The 22,514-nt window shown below is 42.5% G+C and overlaps 1 protein-coding gene across 4 annotated transcripts; it reads right to left on the bottom strand.

Annotated features, from left to right (window-relative positions):
* Positions 1-1,078: 1,078 nt before the first annotated feature.
* Positions 1,079-22,493, bottom strand: tnrc6b (trinucleotide repeat containing adaptor 6B). 4 transcript variants are annotated; one of them, XM_040036636.1, is made up of 22 exons: positions 22,212-22,493; positions 20,502-20,591; positions 19,873-19,894; positions 19,096-19,533; positions 15,563-18,457; positions 13,311-13,475; positions 12,899-13,095; positions 12,353-12,427; positions 11,998-12,204; positions 11,677-11,796; positions 11,351-11,476; positions 10,112-10,282; positions 9,520-9,645; positions 9,192-9,387; positions 8,834-9,001; positions 8,581-8,727; positions 6,820-6,963; positions 6,043-6,135; positions 5,397-5,600; positions 5,033-5,100; positions 4,047-4,186; positions 1,079-3,500 (listed from the first exon to the last, which is right to left on the bottom strand). In XM_040036636.1, the coding sequence occupies exons 2-22, from the start codon at positions 20,556-20,558 to the stop codon at positions 2,933-2,935; spliced, it is 6,327 nt and encodes a 2,108-aa protein (XP_039892570.1). In that variant the 5' UTR covers positions 20,559-20,591; positions 22,212-22,493; the 3' UTR covers positions 1,079-2,932. The 4 variants fall into 4 exon arrangements, with proteins under 4 accessions (XP_039892570.1, XP_039892572.1, XP_039892571.1 ...); XM_040036638.1 differs by having other exon boundaries at positions 20,502-20,588; XM_040036637.1 differs by lacking the exon at positions 22,212-22,493 and adding an exon at positions 21,603-22,108.
* Positions 22,494-22,514: the final 21 nt, after the last annotated feature.

Below are 22,514 nucleotides of genomic sequence, written 5' to 3'. Positions count from 1 at the left end.
AACCATATGCTATGCATGCATCTCTGAATGCGCAATACACATACACACAAAAGACCACGCCAGGTACCACTCCTGTCAGTTAGGAACAGGAAGACTAGGGGATCGATCAGAGCTGGACAACTAAAGACTGGAAAACAGCTGGTGTTGTGAGTCTCAATTTCTGCTTCAACATTCAGACATGAGAGTCAGAATTTAGTGTAAACAACATGAAAGAATCAACCCATTTTGGCTTGTATCAGTGGATCACACTGGTGTGGTGTCCATCTACAGTGTACCCATCTTCTGATGGCTACTTCCAGCAGGATAAGGCACCACATCAGATCACCTCTAACCAATTTGGTTGACTGTACTCCACTCACCAGATTTCAATCCAACGGAGCATCTTTGGGAGGTGACGGGAAATCATGGATATGCAGCTGACAAATCTTAAGCAGCTGTGCTATCATGATAATATGGACCAAAATCTGTGGAATGCTTCCAGCACCTTGTTGAATTTGTGCCATGAAGAATTACGGCAGTTATGAAGGTAAAAGTGGATCCAACACAGTAGTAGGGAGATCTAACAAATAAAGTGTCTATTCCAGTGTTTTCAGTTTTTATCATTTAGATTTTATTTACTACATTAAAAAAAAATAAAAGTATCAGGCTGACATTCCTGTTTAGCTCTACAATTACTTAAGATTCATTTTATCAATTGAGTATCTAGCTAAATAAAAAAATAGCTAAAATCTAATTGTTTTGATTACAGGGTTGACTAATGACCCAACATTTTGATGCCATCTGACATTTCACCCCTGGAAATGTCAACACTTCATTTTATCCTATTAAGACATTTGATAGTGAGATCATAACTGGCGTATGATTTAAGTCAAAAGATGTTTTGTGAGTTCAGTGATCATGACCTTTTTTTTTTTCTTTAAATGTTCCTTCCTATGTCAGAGAAAATCAATTTAGTTCATCAAATCTTAGACAAAAGTTCTTAGAAAAACAAAATCCTGAAAGCACAAATAACAGTCTATGCCACCCTCGACTTCTCAAGAAAACTACTCAGAGGCACAAAGTGAAAAAAAGACAGTGCTTCAATTCAACCTTTATTATCTTGTTCTTTTCTGCTTTAAATTAATTTCCTCTCCTTTTATGTAACATCTGAAACAAAGGAAAACATCCTGAACAGGAGTGATAATAAAGACTGACTTAATTTAAACTGATACATAATAAAAAGAAACACAGTAAAACATAAAATGTCTTTAACGTGTCTGTAAAACACTGTTTCCAGCTCAGCTTGGTATGGTAAGATGTGGCATCTTAATAAAAATGCCTTCGGTTGGTTGCTTCGTCTTAAAAACAAAATATTCTCTTATTGCATTTAAAAGAAAAAAAAAATATATATAAACGGAAACAAAAAGCGACTAAAAACACAACTTAGGAGACAAATGCAATAGTGCCAATGTTTTTGAACTTTTTAGCTATCACAACATACAGTCAAGCACGCAAAAATGTGTACACACACACACACAGTCTTTCTCTCAAATGTAAGCTGTCAGATTTACATCTATTCACTTCCCTGACTGGAGAAGATCAGTGTTCAAAGGCAAGCACGCACGCACACACACTCATGAATCTCTCATGGACAAGAAAAAAGAAAAAAAGGAAAATAAACATTCAATGTTGCAGCAATAACACAGACACTCCCGATATAATTGTCATCATAATCACATCCTTCTCCATTCGGTCGTAACTGTCAACACTCAGTTCATGCACACACAGGCAGGCAGGAGGGCACCTTGTACAGCGAGTAAATATGTGATCATAGTCACCATTACATCATGACAATATATAATAACCAACTTGATTTCTTGAGTAAGAAAAAATACAATAGCGAGGTCAGTGTTTGAAGGGCAAATAAGAGGACATCTCTGGATTTCCACTGTTTTTTTCCACACATTTCTCATTTCTTCTAAAACAGAAAACAAACTGATAAACAACCAACGCACATCGACAAGGAGATACAATTTTGCTTGTCAAATATAAGAGCAGTGTGTAACTGATGAAAAGGTGTGATGACGCCGTTGACATGGAGGGTGGGTGGCCGCTGGGTGTTAGCCAAGGCCACTGCTGCTGTAACATTTAATTGTTCTTTAAGGTCTATGTAGTTGTGTTGTAGCTCTGTTTCAAACATGGAGGGATTTGTGGAAGGATGCGTCAACAACAAACCCAGAGGCATATAGTGCAAGTTTGGCTAATGTTGTTTTTTTTGTTTTGTGTTTTTTCCACCCTGGGTCCCATAGTGATGGCATATTCCCACCAATGTAGACGTGTCGGTACCTACTAAAAAGACTCTTTCCTTTTGCGCATCTCAAACGTTGCTGATCGTCCATTTGACTCAGTAGTGTGGCGCTGTCCCAGATTTTTTATAAAGTCCCGATCCTTCCCACTCTTAAGCTTCCAAAAGTGGGAACTCCGAAGTACGCCAGCCAGGTCTAAGAGGGCTCAGTCTGCATGTCTGACTTTTGAGATTTGACCATTAAATAGCAATATAAAATTAAAAAAAGTGGCACACTAAAAACAGCAATAGCTAAACTTGTTGACGTGTAGGACTCTGGCTGAGCCTGTCTACAGTGCATGCCTGAGTGATTGGGTCTCTGAATGCAGGTGTGTGGTCTGAAGTACAAAGACAAAGAGCTATCCAGTTACGTCCTAAAGAGTTTAATGGATTTCACCTTTTTCCCCCGGTTCAAGTTTTACTGTTGTCTTCATTTAAAGTTAGGCGGTTTAATGTCTGTGTGAAAGTAATGTGTGCATGTAGCTTGTGTGTAGTATGACTGTTGAGTGTCTATGTTGGATGACCAGTGTAGCTTTTTTTTTTCTCCACGTCAATGCAGAGCATGATGTGTTTCACCTTAGGTGTAAAACGTGTGTGTCAGCTGGCCCCTCAGATGGAGTCGGCCCCCCCGCCCAGGAGGTCCCCTGGAAGCAGCGAGGCGGGGCTGCCCATCTGGTGACGATCCTCAAGCGCCGGAGAAGCCCAGAGACTACTGCTGGGATACCCTGTCCCCCCCATCCCACCCACACTTCCCCACAGACCCTGCCTTCCGGCCTCCACACCTCCGGCCCCACCTATCCCGGTGCCGTTGGTGCTCCATTGGGTGAAAATGCCCAATCCGGGCCCCTGGGTGGCAGACTGGTCCGACGAGCTGCCTGTGCTTTCTAGACTTTGCCATGCAGAACTGGAAGACCCAGCTCCTCCATTTCCTGCCCCTCCGACTGTGGAAGCTCCATCTACTCCTCCTACCCCACCGTTTCCTCCTGCTCCACCTCTTTCACAGCTTCCTCCATTACTGTTAGCCCCAACTATGGAGGTTGCTGTAGGCCCGGAGCCTTGGGAGCCGGCTGCAGCTCCTCCGCTTCCTGCTCCTCCAGCCTGGGAATGTGCAATGTAGCGAGCCACATCTTCCTCACTCATAAACTCCGCTAAGATGGTTGTGTTACCCAAAACACACCTGCGGTAAACAGAAAGTCCGTCATACACTTATAATGAATGAAGGGCCTCAAAAGGCTTTTCAGCCTCAAAATGAACTGCAAACAAAAGTTTAACACTCAGTTTGTGATGTATAGTCTACACAACTGTAAAAAGTGAAACTATACCAGAATATGGTTTGCTACACATGTTTGTGAGCAAGTGAAAATAACTAGGCTTGTTCTTTCTGCAGGATCCAGATCACCTCTAAACTTCAGAACTTTATTGTAAAAACAACACTTAATGGTTTAACACTTTTCCAGGGATCAGTAACAGGGATCTTTGCAACTCTTGAAAGTCAAGCGTTATGATATTTTACAGAGAAAATGCTCAATTATGAAACAAACTAGGACAATATAATGCTGACCTTTAGATTTACTGGTAGATGGTTTTTGTTGACGGTGGATAAAGGCAAGCTAGCCATTTGCTACCACTTCTAGTGAACATATTAAGCTAAGCCAAGATGCTACTTTAGTTTCTTTTACTTTAAGATTTACTTTAAAACAATGTTATCAAAATAATTCCTTACATGTGAAGTGCACTCTGAGCCTTGGCTGCCTCTTGTCTGGAGCTGTAGCGAATCAGAGCAGTGCCCTGGGTCAGGCCAAGGTGAAAGGTCAACAACGGCCCGTGCTGCATGCAGATGGTTCTCAGAGTGGATCCATCAATCTGTAGTAAAAAAAACAAAAAAACAAGCAGACGAAAGAGATCTTAAAAGGACAGTAATAGGTTAAGATGTCAAACAGACTGGGATTTTTTTTAAATGTGCTATGTTTCAAACACTGAAACACAGCACTGCCAAAATCAGGGGCAACCATGATGGACCTTCACTGCAGTTTCAGGCTGTCTAAGTAGATTCTGTTGGGCTGGCTATAGAGATAGGTGGTGATTTCTGCAGTTTATAGAGAATCATGTAAGTCTGGATAATAATCACAGGTCTGTTTGGTGTGTCACAAGCATTTAGCTCCAGCTAAGATAGCTTTGGGGATCACTAGACCTTACAAGGTGTGCTTCCACAACAGCACCACACCAAGAATTAAGGAAGGCAACAGAGATGGTGATCATGAGGCCTTTATAAATAAATAAATAAATAAATAAATAAAATATTTGTTTAAAGATGCTTTCGGTGGTCAATACTGGACTCCATGTTCAGCAGAGAAATTTAGTTCAATTTTATTTATGCAGCGCCAAATCACAACTGTTGCCTCAAAGCACTTTAAGTTAAAGACTCTACAACAATACAGATTATTTAGAGGACTCAGTTCTACTTGTTCAGGCACATGATCAGGATTGGACGAGAGACATCTCTGATCTGGCCTGGGAGTGGGAGTGCTAGAGATACCCCAAGAGGAGGTGGAGGAGGCTGCTTTAGCCTCAGCTCCCACTGCCGCTAATACAAATGTGAAATGGACTAATCAGTTTGAATTAATTAATAAATAGTTTTATTTGTTTTCTTCTCTGCATTTTGAGAAATTCTTTTTCTGCAAACCTGCCTGCATGTGTGTGTTTGTGTACCTGTGGCGTGAGGTTGCTGAGCACCAACCAGCAGGTTTCTCGAGAGCTGCCGTCACTCCAGGTCGAGCCTGCACAGAAAAGAAACAGAGGAGAAAAGTGGTCTTAGTAACAGGAGTCATCCATGGAGTGTCACTTTATTTTTCCTCCCAGTTTCTCAAAATAAATGATGAATAACTTTCCCACTGCATGAACTGAGCCTCACTTAATCTTCCAAATGAAATATAAATGGATTCTTTAGCTCAAAATAACACTTTCAGTAATCAAAGACATTTTTTTTTTTAATCTCCCGACTAAACATTTTTAAAAAATTACTGCGTTCAAAGACAAAAACAAAAACAACATGAAAAATTAGTCACAGCGTTACCAGTGCTGTTCGAGCCACTACTCCAGCTGCGGGCAGCCAATCGAGGGGCTCCTCCTGACCAAGGGGAAGGCGATGGCTGCTTTTGACTGGCTAGGCCTGGAGGTGGGCGGGATAACTGGGTCTGGCTGCTGCCACGACTGGCTTTCCAAGACTTAGGTCCAATGGGCTCTGGGGGCCAGCTGGTCTTGTATTCTGTGTACTTTGCTGTAGGAGACAAAAGGACACAGGCAAGACGGAGACTTTAAAATATCTGCAGACAGTGGATTAATGTAAGGAGCAACACATATATTCCATATTCTTTTAACTGGTTCATTACAAAGCTACTCCCTGATGTCCATGGTTTTCCAGGACTAGAATTTTCTAACATATTTAAGTGCCGTCCAGATTTCACTGCAAATTATCCAAGTATCTGCAGAATAACATTTAAACCTGAATCTGTTAAAATTGTGACCTTCAAAGCAATCAAATCCAATTCAAATGTATATTGGAAATTCTTTCACTGCTTCATTTACTTTCTCTTCTTGTAGAGTTTATTAAAAACCCGACAATTCCCTATTACCAGAAATTATGAAGTTAAAAATACAAACGTAGATAAATTAACCAAAAGCCTAGAAGGAAGATGGTATATATTCATGTGTATGGTTACCTGAGTTGTGTGCGTTGTTGAGAGGACTGTCTGAGGCACTGTAGGGCCAGGCACCAGGTGAAGGCAGCAAGGTGTTGAGAGGAGGGGTGGAATCTGCATACAAAGATAGTGAGAACCATAAAATGAATGATCATAAACGATGCAAAAACAGCCTCCATGGGTAACATATGTAGAGCTAAAGTTGCACCTTTCCAATGTCAAACTGCTTTTTATACATGCCAAGTGAACATCAGCAAAATTTGGAAAACAACATATGAATCCAATGAAGATAAATTTTCTATTTCATGTCATAAAGCGCTGAATCACCACAAAAGTGACACTCATGACACTTTTTATACCAAAGTTACAACAACATTACAACATCCTGGAAAAAACCCAGTGACTCTCTCAGACTATGAAATCAATCACAGTGGAGGAAAACAAACCCTTCCTTTTAAACCTTTAGGAAGGCCATTAGTTTCAGTTTTAAGCACTTGTTTCCAATTAGTCAGGTAAGGGAAAACACAAGAGGGAAAAATCTGTGTCAGCAGGCTGCGACCAAGTTTACTGTGAAAACAAACCCACTTGCACTGGCAGTAAAAACACTGATCTATGTGAAAAAACTAAATTGAACGTTCTCATACCTGCTCAGTAATGCAGATGAGATGAAAAATATAATTTTGGACTGCACCATTGTGCAAAAAGGAGCCACAACTCCCTGTTTATATCTTTACTTGGTAGCAAAATATGAGGAGTGGTATCCATAAGAGTATCGGGTGTCAACACGCAAATGCTAACCAGTATTGTCTTGTAACAATTGGTGCTCTGTATCATTGAGAGTGGGTGGCACTGTGTTTCCCATCATGCTCCCTGGGGTCATGTAGGGGTCAGACTCAGGGTCAACACGGTCAATTCCTTTCCATGGCACACCAGGCTGGAACTCTAAAGAAAAAACAAACATGTGGTCCGTTAAAGCCTGAAAAGCCTAAACTTTAACCCTACAGGCTTAAAGAGGACATGAAACAGCACAATTTAGTTGGTTTTACACGAAATTAAGAGTTGTTCTTTTTTTCTGTTCATAGTAAATTACAAGTGGTTAGCTTATTACAGAGGGGAAGAAAGACAAATTAACAGGTAGTTGGCAGAAGATGGCGCTAACAGATGATTTGACAAGTTACCTTTGACACCTTATGGTTTATGTTTTCAAGCCAGTAAGCATGAAAGACATTTATGACAAAAAATTGCTCAAATAACAATTGGTGCTATACGGAGGTGTAGAGAGGTTGAGAAACACCACCTTATACAGGTATGGTAACTGCACAGGGATGCCACCCTAGCTCTACCCACCCTTACCAGATACTCTGCTGTGAGAGGGACATTTTGGGAAAAGCAACATGCTCGCTTTGTGAAGTCTGTGTGGAGACAGCCAACAGCAGGTACACTTATGCTAACAATAGCTTGGCTTTAGTTGAAGATGTCGAACTAAACTGACATTTTTTTAAAAGTTGCTCATTTTAAGCTGAAAATCACATCCACAGATGTTGTTTCAAGTGTTCAAAACTAGTATACCTGCTAGTTAGTAAGCTACTTTGCAAACTTGCAGTAATTGGCAATTAAGTCAGGAGCACAGACTCTAAAGTGACCATTGGGTAACCGCTATTAGTTAAACGGCTAAAGTCACATAAAAGACTATTTTAAGACTTCAATTTTGTTGAAACAGAAGCTTTACTGTTCTCCTGAAATGTTGTTTAGTGTTGTGAATGTCATCTACTTTTCATGTGGACACCTGGCAGTGACAGTGATGAAAATAAAATGTAACAAAATTAAGCATTGTGGTTATTCTTTTCACAATCATTTACTGAGTGTAGTCTATTAGAATCATGCTGAGTACAATGATCAAACTTATTTTTTTGGCTTTTATTAATACTAATTAATTACTGTTTATAGCACTACCCGGCCATCTCCTTGCAGCGCACAGCTAATTCTTGTGTTAGCTGGCCAGGTGGGACAATCTGTATACCTAACAAGGCAAAATTAAACAGAGGGGCCAGCCTCAGACTTCAGCTTGTTAGTCTGAGCCACCCTTTTCTGCACACAGTCCTCATTTATAAAGTGCTCTATAAACTCTAGCATGATGGCTAATGGGTAGATTCTCCCATTTCAGCTCAGCTGGCATCAACAAAGAACCACTTAAGAGAAAAGAGAAAAACTCATTGCTGTACTGAAGTGACCCCCTTAAAGTACTTTTTAGTTTTGGTTTCCTTGTTTTCCACTGGGTTAATGGTTCTGTCACTGTTTAGCTGACATAAACCAATGGTGGGCTATTAACAGCAACCAACCAACACAGTGATGTCACTGATGTCAAGATTTGCTCTAACAACTAACTTAAAACACTGAATTTTTAAATCTAGTTTCATAGACTGATAATGTATGACAGCTTTTTTTTAAAGCAGGTGTCTATGATTAAAATTAGAGGTAATACATGTTGTGTTTCACGTCCTCGTTACATATAGTGCACAAATTTGATAATCATCATCTTGATTTAAGGTAGTCACTAACCAGGGGGCCAGCTTGGTGTGGAGGCAGGCTTGGCACACATCTTGTTGCCAGGGGTGCGGTGCCAACTGTCACTCAGCCCTTCTCCAACCATCATGTCATACTGCGAATATGGTGAGCCCCCTGGCATCTTTATGGGGGTGACAGGACCTGGTAGGTAGAAAGAGAGCGATCACTTTAAGATGCGACTTCACAGCTAATCTTAACCCTTTCTGCCTGCACTATGAAATTATTTTCAAAAAAGTTATAATCTCACCATTTTTATGAAACGCATTCTCAGATGAGGAAGTGTCTGGAGAACAGTTCCCCTCCATCATCCACTTGAAACGGGACTGCTGACCCCCTAGGTCCTTCATGGCTCCAGGCCCCCCCACCACAGAGCCACCCAGGTCCAGACCTGTAAGGTTCACCCCAGATCCAAACCCTGAAGAGAAATATTACAAAGGTTATTTTGTTTTAACACATATGTAGTAAAGTGAATCCACAGCTGCCATAAAACAAAACAAAAACAACCTACACTACATTCAGTTAATTTCAAAATGAAAAAATGTTTCAGTTTCATTGTTGAAACAACAGTTTTAGGACATTTTTTTATTTAAAAAGTAATTGTTTACCAGAGTATGGTCCTAGATTTTTTTGGTGCAGGTCAGCCACAGATGGTGCCAGGCCTGGGTGGGACATGGGATCAGCCCCAGGCAGTTTAGGACCCCCTCCTCCACCTCCACCATGGTGGGAGGGGGATAGTTTGGAGCTGCTGCTTAACCCCCCGACCTGCCTCTGCTGCTGGAGCACCGCCATAATCCTGGCCAGCTGAGATGATATAACAAAAAACAAGAACAATCATTGAAGAGGTGGAAGTAAAAAACAAAAACAAAACAAAACAAAACAAAAAAAACAAAAAAAAAAACAAGAAGAGAGGAGTCTGTGTGTGTGTGTGTATACCTGCTGAGGGTCAGTCTGCTGACGTGTGTTTGGTGTGAACTTCCTCTGGTTTTGCAGTAGCTGCTGCTGCTGCTGCTGCTGTTGTTGTTGCGGCTGCTGCTGCTGTTGGAGGAGGAGCTGACAAGCCTGAATGGACATTAAAAAAGATGCAAAAGGACGTGAGATCGCAACATAAAGAAAAAATAATTAAGAGCAATATTTTTGGAAGTTCACTGTACAAGCCAGAAAAAAAGAGAAAAAGTTTGCTTCAAGACCAGTTTTAGGTCACATTTTGTTTTGCATCCTTCACACTGCAAAAGTATTTGAATGGATTTTACGGTTTCAGTGTTATAACAAAAAAAATTAATTTCCTTCTAGCTATTTGGCTACATAATTTCATATATATGCTGACTGTGTCACACAAATTATGCATGAAAATTAGTCACACATATGAGAAAGTAACAATCAGAGGGAATGACGCCTTGGTAACGGTGGTGTACGAAAAGTACAGATCAGATTCTCCAGTGGCTGCGTACAGCCTTGCCTATGCCCTTAGCAGATGTATGCTGGAGCCCTGCAGTAGCCTTCAGAGACATATAATGCTGCTTCTCACCAGCTGAAACTGGATGTGGGGTGGGTAGATGCTGCTGAGCATTGCAATATGCTGGGGGGACAGCTGCGGAGGGAACACACCTCCCCCAACTCCTGCCACCCCTCCCACACCACCAACTCCCCCCATGTTTCCACTGGGAGGGGGCATCTGCTTCAGCACAGAGCCTGGCACCTAGAGACAGACAGCAGACGGGCACACCTGTTACCAAAGAAACATTTTGCTTTCCTGTAACTATAAGCAAGTACATTAGCTTCTTCCTGATCAACATTCAATCCCTTACATGGTCTCATCAGTTGGTGACAGAGATGCACTGACTGAAAGCTTCATGAAATCTTTTCCAGTCTGAAACACTGATTTTTTTTTTTTGGTAAAAACTAAAACTGACTACATACATAATATTTCTAACTTTTAATAGAAATTGTAATGTATGGCCATATTAAAACATTAACCATTTACTAACTCTTATAGTCTCGCTAAGTGCAGGGGGTTACAAGGCTTTTGATCGCTTTCACTTAAATGAGAACGTTAAGCAAGAGTTGCTTATTGTAAAAAAATGAGAGATGACTGGACACCAACCAAGTCTACAGATTTTGTTACATAACACCAGCTGGCTTACAAAGAAAAGTACAGCCTTTACAGTTTCCAAGTTGAAATCATTCTGCATTTGTATCAGCTACATCCGATATAAACAATAAAAACAACATGGCACAAAATGAGAATGGTTTAATGTATGACGCAGATGTCAAACTAAATTTACACCACATAGCCCACTTTGATCTTCAAGTGGGCTAGATCAGTTACTCTCCCCTTTCTAATAGAGTAAAGACATTTAAGTAAACATTTAGTGCCTGAAATGTCTTAATATAAGAAGATGAAGTACAATTTCAAAAACAGGTCTCAGTTTTTCTAAATAATAAATGTGAAAACTTACAGAATAAGTTCTGGTAGCTCATTGCCAAGACTATCCAATATTTAAAACAATAATAATAAACTTATCGTAGGTAGTGGAAAAACAGGAACTTTTCTGTCATTAAAATTTAAATCTATTAGCTATTTACTTTGGTTTCAATGCCAAAGAGGGAGGTCTTTATCAGAAAGAAAAGTTGGAAAACCTTTCCAGTGAGCTGAAATGGAGTCTTCAGGGGGCTGATTCTGGTCCCAAGCCCATATGTTTGGCACCCATAATCTATGAAGTTTCTGCAAAAACTATCAACAAAGAAAAGAAAAAAATTTTAATACCTGAGGTGACAGGAACTGATGAGGCACTTGCGCTCGTATCCCTGGTGACTGGTTTATCTGCGGGATACTTGGCTGATGTCTGGACTGAGCCATTCCTCCACTACTGCCAAAGATATTGTGACCAGCCTGCGATCAAACACAGAAAATTAAATGTCAGATGACCTACAGTGGAGGATGGAGTATGTGAAAATCTTAAAAAATTAAGCCGAATGTGACAGAAGGTGGATGTAAAACTTTTCATATTTATGAACATCTAATGAAAACAGAAGATTTATACAAGGACTTTAAAGACATTAGGGCAGAAACAAAAGGAGTGATTATCTTACTTGTCTAAAGGGGATAGAGTGGTTGAAGAGGGAATGGGGCTTGTAGACAGAGGGTGGAGAGTACAGAGAGCAAGGACCCTCCTCCCCAAGGCACCCATCCTGATTGATCAAAGGCAATGTCTGTCACAGTGACAGCCAGTGGAAGACCAGTTTTGGTGGTATATTATGGTGTAGGGGAAGTTTGAGGAAAGGAGAAATGAGGCAAATGGAACAGGCAGGAAGAAAAGGTAGAATCACAAGAGGAAAAAATTATGATAAAAGACAACATGTTATCTAGACATGAAAGACATGAGATACAAAGACATGGTAATGAGGCATCACCTTGTCATAATAAGCCCCAGCATCCCCAGGTGCTGCCTCTTTGGAACCAGGAGGACGATAAGACACCCCCACACCTCCTCCTCTTCCTCCCTTCCTCATGTCTCCATTGTAATCAGTCATTCCCATGCCTCTTTTATCCATCTCTATTTTCTTCTCCTGGATAGAACCTGAAGTTGGGTCAATGTTTGGACCACTGGGATCATCATTCTGTCCAACAAAGAAACCCAATTTCACCATCATGAGCACTGCTTTTAACACTCACTGCACAGAACACTATAACGTGTCAAATGTAATTTATGTTAATTTTTAGTATGAATTCCTACCACAACAAGAAGTAAGAACGTTTCTATCTTACCAGCAACCCCATGTTAGAGAACTGTCTGTTAATGGGGCCCATCCATGACTCTCCTCCACCAGCTTTCAATGGGCCCTAAGAGACAAATACAAGGAGAGCAAAGGAAATGACTTTAAAAATTTTTTTGTTATAAGAATTCACAATAAAAGCATTCCAATTGTGGGACTAATTCACGTAAGTATGTTTACTCGCCTCTGTCAGTGCGCCCCAGGGCAGCTGTGGCTACAATGTAGCTTGCCATCACCAGTGTGTGAATGGGTGGATGACTGAATGTAGTGTAAAGTGCTTTGTGGTCCATAAGGACTAAGTAAAGGGCTATACAAATACAGGCCATTTACCATTTATTTTAACTCTCCTAAGGAATGTTGACAAGACTAAATGATGGCTAAATAAATGTATTTTTAAAAAAAAATAAAAAAATCATGAAATTACTTCAAATAATTTAATTTTTTTTTTATAAAACAGAACCTGTTAAGGACATCTGTCCTTCCACTTAATAATTGATTTTTCCTTTACAGAGATCAATTTTCCCCAACAGTAACCCACCTTACTGCTGGGCTTCTTCCCACTGTGGCTCTGACCCCAGCCACCATTGCTTCCCTGTCCCCAAGATGACCCACTTCCCTGGGAGCCAGTACTATTCCACATGCCGCCACCTTCCTCCTCATCCTCCCAGCTTGGGTTACGTGATGCTGCCACAGGGCTCTCTTTGTTCCCCCAGCCATCTTGCATAGTCTTTGAACCTGCAGCATAAAAGTTACAAGCCATTATCAGATTATGATTAAAGCCATTAGAAAATGACATTTATATAAATACAAACACTTTAGTTGTGTGTCTACTGCATCATGCATCATAACAAAACCCGGTACAACCAATGCAAACCTCAAAATCAGACTGTATGACTAACACTTGCGATTCATTTCAAAGACGTGGTTTCGTTTAAAACTGATTTTCTGACCAGATTTGATGGGATTTGAAGAAGGGTTTCCCCAGCATGTTGTCTTTCCTCCAGCATCATCAGGGTCTCCCCAACCAGTCGGAGCATCACTAGGCTTCCCCCAAGCTGCTGTGCCATTGTCTACTGTAGGACTAGTTGGGGAAGTGCTCCCCCAGCCTGATGGACCTGCAGATACACATGGGCATGGTTATGGTGAGAAACAAGAAAGAGGCTTCTTTTAATCAATGTTTATTTGTTTGTTTTTACAGGGGAAGTAAAAAAAAATAAGAGTCTACACAAAGGACACTTCTTTGAACAGTTCATGGCTTCATGTGGTCTGGCTCACTGATCCAAAAATCAAAGTGTTTTGTCTGCAACCATACTGGCTTCCGCTATCAGTCAGCAATGACGCTTCACTGCTACTGTGGTTCCACAGTCACGACTGCAAAAACGTCAAGCTGCTGCTTGGTTGACTACTTTCCCATGGCTGAGCTGCTATCTTATAACACTAAACTTCAGTGATGACCTATATAACAGTTGCTCTAGCTGTCCCATTAAAACTGCACATTCAACAGTGGATTTCTGATTTGTTCACTTCATTCAAACAGTGATTTTTGGTGGCAAACTTCAGCTTCTTCAAATTGCTGTTTAAGCAATGAACAAATATCAATTTATACAAAGCAATTATACAGAAAACTGTTTTGTTTTGATTTCAGTACATTTAATATAATTTCCTTGTGTTTAACCACAAGAAAATCTTACTAACCAATGGGATCACTTTTATTCCAAAAAAGATAAAAAATAAATCATAGCACAAATCAGACCTTTCTCATTTTCACATTACAATGTGTAACAATGTATAAGGTGTGAACGAGTTCAGCAACTCTGGCTATAAAAAAGACAACAAAAAAAAACCAAAACAAAAAACAAAACAAAAAACAACCAACTATGCTTTCAAAGGAAGAAATGTTTCATCACTCATCTAAAGTGAAAACAATGCATTCAGGTTAACTGTATCGGCTTTATCTGATCTAAAGCGGTCTGACCTCCACTTCAAGACTTCGCTGCAACAAGGCAACACTTCCTGCACAGAAACCCTGCTTGTGAACCACTTGAGAGTTTAAACTCCTCCAGTGTATACAAAATGGTCACCATTCAATTTAAATTTGGGGAAAGATAAAAAGTCAAAGGGAACAAAAATCTGCTGAGTCGAGTGGGTGGTGATCAACAATGATGACTGGTATGCACGTGTGCCAGTGTACAAAGACACAAACTAAAGTTAAAGTGGTTTGTGCCAAATGCATTTCCTCAGATTAAAGGCTTTTTCACACCGGGTGCGTAAAATCTATATGAATATTTTTCTGCATTAAAAATATTTTTCAGGCTCGCCCATTCTTAATGCAGCCAGTCACACCAATAGTTTTCACTGATATGGAAATAATAAAATGATACCATTTTACCTCAGACACACAGCTAAACACACTCGGCTCTCTGAAATTGTGTTCCCAACTCTGCCAAGAAGTGTTCAAACTCGCCTATGACATCCTTTCATACGTAAGAAAGCCGTGATACAGCTTCAACTCCTGGATCAAACCATGAAATTCTCCCTACTCCTGCCTTCCTGTGAGAACTGGATGAACCAAGAATTTGTTTCTTCATTTTCTTGTTTATAAACATCAGGACCAGCTCTTCATCACTTCATGTCAACCTCATTTTTTATTTCAGTCTTTAAAAAAAAGAATTCTACAAAAATGCAACACGCTTGGTGTGTATACAGGTTATTTGGCTGGTTCTGATCCGTAGAATTCTGAATTTCGCATTGTTTTTTGCGCAGCACGTTCAGTGAGTAATGTCTTTACGCAGACTTGAGTCTGACCCTGAGGGAGACTAATTCAAAATGCACAAATAATAAACAGTGACAGAAATGATAAGCATGCGGCAGGTTGCATTCAGGTTTGAAAACTATAACTATACCACTAAAAAGTCCTGTTTGGAATCTGAGGCAAGCTATGATTACCAGCAATGATTCTCAATATCTAGGACAGATCAGTTTCCTCCATAAGTTTATCACTGCTCTTTGAGAACATTTTGACATGATGGTGGAAATGCAAACAGTCAGATAAAAGAAATTAACAGAGGTGAACAAGGAGACGAACTGGAACAAGAAATTGATAAAAAAATTTTTATCAGGTATTGTTGTGGATTTGTATGGGTTGAGTTATGGAACTTATGATTACACCCTGGTTAGTTAAATTAAATTCCTAATAACTTACCCATAGCGGAAGACTTCCCAGGTCCAGTGTTGAAGTCTCTGTTACCTCCAAGTGCTGCAGTCTGCCTGCTGGGCTGCTGCTGCACTGGAGGTCCCTGCTGTTGTTGCTGCTGCTGCTGTTGCTGCTGCTGCTGCTGCTGCTGCTGGGCCGGGCCCTGGGCCTGGCCCTGGACTGCATGACCACTGTTCTTATCCCACAGGTTGACCGGTTTGTAATGATCTGGGTCTCCCCATGCTGATGTTCCATCATCTACTTCATTCTTCCGGCTTATGGACTGCGGCGAGGGTTCCTCCCAGCCGCTTGGTTCAGATCCACTTCCATCTCCTCCAGGGACACCAGGGATGGGCCCTGAAGTCCAGCCTGAGCTTTGGTTCTGATTCTGGGCTTGAGAGATGAGTTTCCTCCCCCCACCCCCTTGCATAGCCCCTTGGTCCATTGCTTGGTGCAGCTGTGGATGCTGTGATTGTTGCTGTTGCAGTTGTGCCTGTGGGCCTGTGATGGAGCCCGACTGGCTGTTTGGCATCTGGTGCATTTTGTTTCCTCCACTCCAACTTTGTTGGGGTTTGGACCCCATGCCTCCAACAACACCAATACCCCCTCCTCCACTTCCTCCACCACCTGTACCCCCTGCCCCCCAGGTCCTCCGGGGAGCACTTTCACCCCAGTCTCCCCACCCACCCACACCTAAATCCCCACCTGAGTGCCCTCCTCCATTCTTCCTCTCATCTCCCCACCCTCCTCCACCACTGTTTAATTTGGAGTCTTGCTCTCCCCAATTCTTACCTACCCCAGCCTTCTGTTCTGATCCCCACCCACCCCCTCCATTCCCACCCATGTCTTTCCACCCTCCTGTCCCTTTTTCATCCTGACTTCTTCCCCAGCATCCAGTCACAGAGTCACTTTGTTTCCCAAGATCACCCCATCCTCCTTTTTCTCCTCTACTATTGCCTTTGTATTCATCACTACCCCAACCTGTGGCTTCCTGGCAATCCCCAGCCCCCATCCCTCCTCCACCCCAGCCTGTAGCTTTCCCCTGTTGGCTAGGGCCTGGCACTACCCCTGACCCTATAACAGGTCCAGTTGGAGTCACTGGCCCAGATTGTGATACGCCAATATTTCTCATGTTGGGGCCGATAGGTGGTGGGGCTCTCCCAGACAAAGAAGCCCCACTACTGCTACTGTTGCTGCTGCTCTCCCAGCCCTCACCAGAGGACCCAGTGGATGGAACCAGGGAAGGGCTGACCCCTGGAGTCACAGAATCAGTGCTTAAGGTCCTAGGTCCACTAGAATATTGAGAAGGACCACCGAGAGAAGGTGGATGTTTTGATGTAGCTGATGAGGATCCACCTTTACTCTGTCCTGCATGTTTATCAATGTTCCATTCTGTGTTTTGGCGGATCTGTGTCTGGCCCCAGCCTGTGTTAGACAGGACCCGAGGATCCAGATCAGAGCGATTTAGCAGGCTCTGTAAGGCAGCTTCTGCATCAACTGCCTGCCGACGTGGTCGGCTGCTATTAGGCGCGCCCCCACTTCTAGAATTTCCACCACTGGACGACGATCCTCCTTGTCCTCCTACACCCTCACCCCATTCTCCCGTTTCACTCTCTCCTTTCTGATTGTCCCAGGCTCTGGTAGTAGTGGTGGCTGTTGAGGAAGAGGAGGAAGCAGTGGGCGGGTTCCCTGCTGTGCTGCCTCCACTACTGCTGCTGTTACTGCTGCAGGCTCCACTCATTCCCTCACCTCCTGGATTCGGTCCACCAACCCCACCAGAGTTTCCACCCCACTCACTACCAGAAATCCCTCTTTCACCACCATCTCCCGATAACCCCCACCCTCCCTGAGATACCCCAGAGGTTTGAGTCATGTTGCCCCCATTTCCAGCACTACCCCAAACATTAACCCCACTTGTGGAACTTGGATAACCCCAACCTGAAGTCCCATTATCCCCTTCTGCAGCTCCAAATACCCCCGTGCAAGTTCCTCCACTCTCCCAACCATCAGTCCTTGAGGCACCCTTTTTGGAGTTAGCTGCAGGGTAAGAAGGCTGGCCTCTCCATGAGGAGACAAGGCTGTGCTCTTCACTCATCCCACTTCCTCCCGCACCATGGTCCATTCCTCCCCCTATCCCTTCTCCCCCTGCAATTTTTGGTCCCGCTGATTTACTATCCCAATTCCCTCCACCCATTTCTCTGTCTCTGGATGGCATTTGGTGAAGTTGGTGCTGATGGGTGTTTGATTGATTCACAGATAAAGATGGGTGACCCCCCAGGACACCGGCTGCCCCTAGGGAAGCAGAGTTGTTGGCAGACCCGCCAGGGCCCTGATGGTGAAAGGAAGACTGACCTCCTTCACCTACAGCAGCGGGGCCATCCTGCTGCACCAGTGCAGGCCAGGCTGAAGGGTTGGCATTTGGATTGAAGTTGGCACCTGGAATCCCACTGCTGCCATCAACGGAGCCACTGGCATCATGGCTCCCTGGCACAGCGGGGGCTTTGGAAAGTGAGGAGGACTGTTGTAGCAGAGGCCCAGCTGCAGTTACTGCAATACCTCCTCCAAGATGACCCTGGGAGGCAGCCGTCACCCACGCTGAACTGCTGGACGACTGCATACATTCATTGGGCAAAGAGAACGAGGAAGTGGGTGAGGATTGGTTGCCAGAGGCACTAATGCTATTCACAGGCATTCCGTTGTTGCCGCTGCTCCCTCCATCACTGCCAGCAATACTAGGCCACTCCTCTAGGTCATTGCCATCAACAATCACCTTCTCCCTGCCCTGAGAGGAGGCCTGGCTGCCTGAGCTTGCCCCCCACATGGAATTTGCATAATTAGAAGTAGTAGTAGAAGCAGCAACTGATGATGAGGTGAGAGCCAATGAGGAGGCTGCTGTGCCGGAATCTGTAAAAGTAAATCCCACAAAAGAGCAACTTTAGACTCTTCATCAGTTAAAAAAAAAAACCCCACAAAAAACATTAAATAATGCAGTAAATGACCTGTGCTTTGACAGAGCTATGTAACGTTTGCGGATCAGACAGTGCTTTACAACAGCTGTTTCCAAACATGCAGAGACACACCAGGTGGAGCTTCAAATGTTTACATTTGCTCCAAATGTTTGAGTCAGTCACATCAGACAGGAAACAATTCTGAGAATTCACAGTGAGGAAGCAGACATCTTCTCTGCTCTGTTCACACATGGCCAAGGTAGCACCCTTGACTAATAATAATACTACTAATAATACAAACAATACTGGTTTAATCACCCATCTCCTGTTTTCTGCTATGTGAGAAAACCATCTAGATTATGCATTAACTTGATTTTCCTGACATTTCCCAGAATTAATGTGTGACAATAGCCTCTATTTCACAAACACATCACAGGTTGCAGGCCTTCAATGCTTGCCTGCCATCGTGAGTAACTCCTTTTTCAAATGACTCTTTAGCAAGCAGACAGGAGACTCTACACCAAAAACACCACCCTGTGATTAGTTGACAAACCCGCTTTAATACTTGTGACCAACAGCATTGTTAACACTTACCTGAAACAGCAGCCATGTTTGCATTGGGGCCATCTCCTCCCACCCCCCCTCCCAGCAGCATGGAGGACAGTGGCGGCTGACCCCTCTTCAGTAGCACTTTATGGTCCTGCTGGCAGCGGAATCGTGGCGGCACTTCTCTCGGCATGTAGCGCGGTGGCTGCTGAGGCGCCTGAGCTCCGCCTCCGCTACTTGCACTGCTGTTTCCAGCAACACTGGAGCCGCCAGCGGTGGAGGAAGAACTGGTGGTGGAGGTGGGCTGTCCGTTGGCCACTGCCAGGCGCTTGGCATTGTTGCCGCCCTGTGATGGGGTGGCAGCACTGCCAGGGCCTGAGGTGGCTGGAGATGGGGAGGCAGAGGGGGTGGGTCCAGGGCTGGGGGAGGCAGAGCTGCTCTGGGTAGCAGAAGACTGGGCAGAAGCTGGCTTAGTCAAGTCTGGCACTACAAGAAGAGCAAGGAGGTGAGAGAGATATTTGTTTAAGCAGGTGCATTTTAAGAATGCAAGTTTTATTTACTTCAAATGTAACCTCTAATCAAGCATTTGCCAGAAATGGATAACAAACTGGACTATAAAACAAAGAAATCGCTGATGCAGATGAATGTGCTCTTGTTTAAAAATTAAAAAATGCATCAAGTGTTGTCCAACACATTATTAAGCTAGAGAAATAATAATGTTACTGTGACTGTGATGCCATCACAATCTTTTCAGACATAAAAATATTGAGGAGCAAACTAATATTTATATCAAACTCCATAAAAATACATCACTGTGCTGCTTACCTTTGTTTTTTTGCTCTGCAACCTAAAATGAAGAGAAGCAGAAAGTCGTGTTAAAATTTAGTTTGTTTTTTGTTTCTTTTTGAGCCAGACAAAGAAAGGAAACTGTTGTTGTTTTTTTTAATATTATTTCACTATTCACATAATCTGTCAACATTTAGTCCTCACAAAATTAATGTAACATCTAAGGACATTTAAGGACAAGAGATTTCATTGCAACAAGTTCAACAGCTGCAGTGTTGACTGCAACTCCATAGCTTCAGGAAGCCCAAATTAGCCAAGATCATGAATCAGGTATCTTGTCAAACATAGTTAAATTGTATATACGTGTATACCAAAAATCTGAAATGGCATAATGTAAGATCAAAAATTCAAAATCCAAACTAAATGCTGTTGTTGAACCCACTGACTTAATGTGACAGTTCAAATGTGTCCACCTGAGATAAGAGAGCGCACTGAAGTCACTTTAATAGAACCATACATATATCCATGCAGAACTGCCATTTTAAATGATATGGGTGAATGTGCACATATTTTACTGCCTGCATACTGTGTCAAGATACAAACGTTCATTTGAATTTGAGAATATCTGTCCTAGAGGACATGGAATCTGGTAATACAAACACACTCACCTTCTGAGAGGCTTCCCTTTTCCTTTTTTCGTCTTTTTTCCTTTTCTTGTCTTCCATGAACTACTGCTCCTGTCCTGATGCTCCTTTCTTCTGTAGAAAAAATAGCAGGCTATTCAAAATTGTAATTTTGTATCAACTATATTAGAACAAGCAACAGTTTGTTTTCATATTTTCTAGATTTTTCCTGTAAACCAAATTTATTCCTCAAGGGAAAAAAAAAGAAAACATTTAATTCTAACTCCATATCAGACACAATTTCTGTCACTACACTTCCACTGGACAATTGGATAAACGGACCTTTAGGTCCTGTAGGTCCAATCAGTTAAGCTTGATTGACTGGACCTACATATCCAGGAACCCATAACAGATAAACTGAAAGTTTGAAATCTAGATTTGTTTTTGAGACAGTGTGCTGGCAGTTACAAATCCAGAATCATACTCTTTACTGGCTTTAAATAAATAAAATAAGAATAATAAAAAAAGCAGATTTCAGCTACAGGAAAGAGTGCATTGTCATTAGGATTCCCCATAGCTCCTCTATGATCCCTAGAGCAGGATGTCAGGGACAAGCTAAACATGGTATTGTTAGATTTTTCAGTTTGAAGATGGAACAGCTGAGCTATACTACGATTTTTAAAAGAAACGAATGGTTTATACTGTTTATTTAACAGGGTGATAGAAATGTCATTCATTTCTATTAGAGCGGAACCAGGGAAGCGCCCGTGAATGCGCAAAATGTAAATCATGTATGCATTACAATATGGCAATAACCGCAACATTAGCATGTCTGGGTTCATGTTAGCACGTTAAAACACAAGTCGTTAGTTTTCTCCTTTAAAGGGGCTCGTGTAAAGCAAAACCCAAGCAATCTGGTATGCTCCGGCTGCCTCGGTCTTATGTTGGTTTCGTTTTTGCTTCGTGTCGTTAACACTTCCATAAAGCAGGATTCCTACATTTGGGGACAGCGACCTGTCATCGTCCCTGAAGCATTTATGATCTCAGGCCAGAAGTATCAGAAAGCCAGACATCATCACGATGTTATTTCAATCTGTCAGATCTGCAGTATAGTAAACCTTATCCAGCAGCTTATGCGTGACATACCTGTCAACGTTATTCCAAGCTCACCAGCATTCGGCAGCTAGCCCCACAGCACAAAAAGGTTTGAGTTTTGAGCTTAAATGGAAAGGCATATTCAAAAACCGAAGACACGGGTGAATAAATCCGCTTTAGCTGAAATAGTCAGACACATTCATCCTCGCCCCTTCAGGTTTACACAAGCGGCAAGTTCAGCAGCTGCTGCTAATAAAATATTTCGTCGAGGCTAACGTTAAGGAGGGGTTCAGACTAAAATACGTGGACACGGTGCACAGCAGGCATTAACGAGTTCAAACCAACGCAAGTTCAGTAACTGCTCTATTAAGTGTACACAACGTTCTTGAACAGCAAACACATAAGAGGGCCAAATACCCAGCTCAGCTAACGCAGTGCCAAAAATACTGCTAAAACGGCGCTAATGCTACCGAACATTAGCCAGATAAGCTAAGGTAGCATTATCCAGTGACAGCAGCAATTACAAGTAGCCAGGTTAATGGCGCTAGCTTGGTTTGCAAGCGCCGTGGCATGGCATTCCATTAAGATGCAGCCCACTCGCATGCATTCAAACAACGTCCCAGTGCAACGCCGAGAAATGTAAAAAATTCACCCACTTACCTCGGGAATCACATATGAAGATACGCTAGCGTGCTAGCTAGCTTAGCTAAAGTGCTTCAGTGCGATTTTTTTCTAGCTTTTTGAGGCATTCGTCGAGGCTACAAGAACAGCGACGCCTGAGCGGAGAATCAAGTAAAGTGTCAGAAAATGAAAATACACGCGTAATAACGTACTGGTTCGTGAGCACTACCGTTATAATAGTGTAAACCCTAATGTGCAGAAGAATTTAAATTCAAAGCGCTGTGGAGTCAGTCGGGTGACGGGCGGCCATTTTGCTGCTCAGCATGAAGCGTCTCCAATGAC

The sequence above is a fragment of the Simochromis diagramma genome, unplaced genomic scaffold (assembly GCF_900408965.1).
Source record: "Simochromis diagramma unplaced genomic scaffold, fSimDia1.1 OVJJ01000371.1, whole genome shotgun sequence".
In the NCBI taxonomy this organism is placed as follows: Eukaryota; Metazoa; Chordata; class Actinopteri; order Cichliformes; family Cichlidae; genus Simochromis; species Simochromis diagramma.
This window is presented reverse-complemented; position numbering and strand designations above follow the sequence as displayed.

Coding starts and splice junctions, on each gene's coding strand:
- tnrc6b (XM_040036636.1), bottom strand. CDS start 20,558: ATGGAAGACAAGAAAAGGAAAAAAGACGAAAAAAGGAAAAGGGAAGCC. Junction 18,458..19,095: donor AAACATGGCTGCTGTTTCAG/GTAAGTGTTAAC, acceptor TTACTTTTACAG/ATTCCGGCACAGCAGCCTCC. Junction 8,728..8,833: donor GAATGCGTTTCATAAAAATG/GTGAGATTATAA, acceptor TCTACCTACCAG/GTCCTGTCACCCCCATAAAG.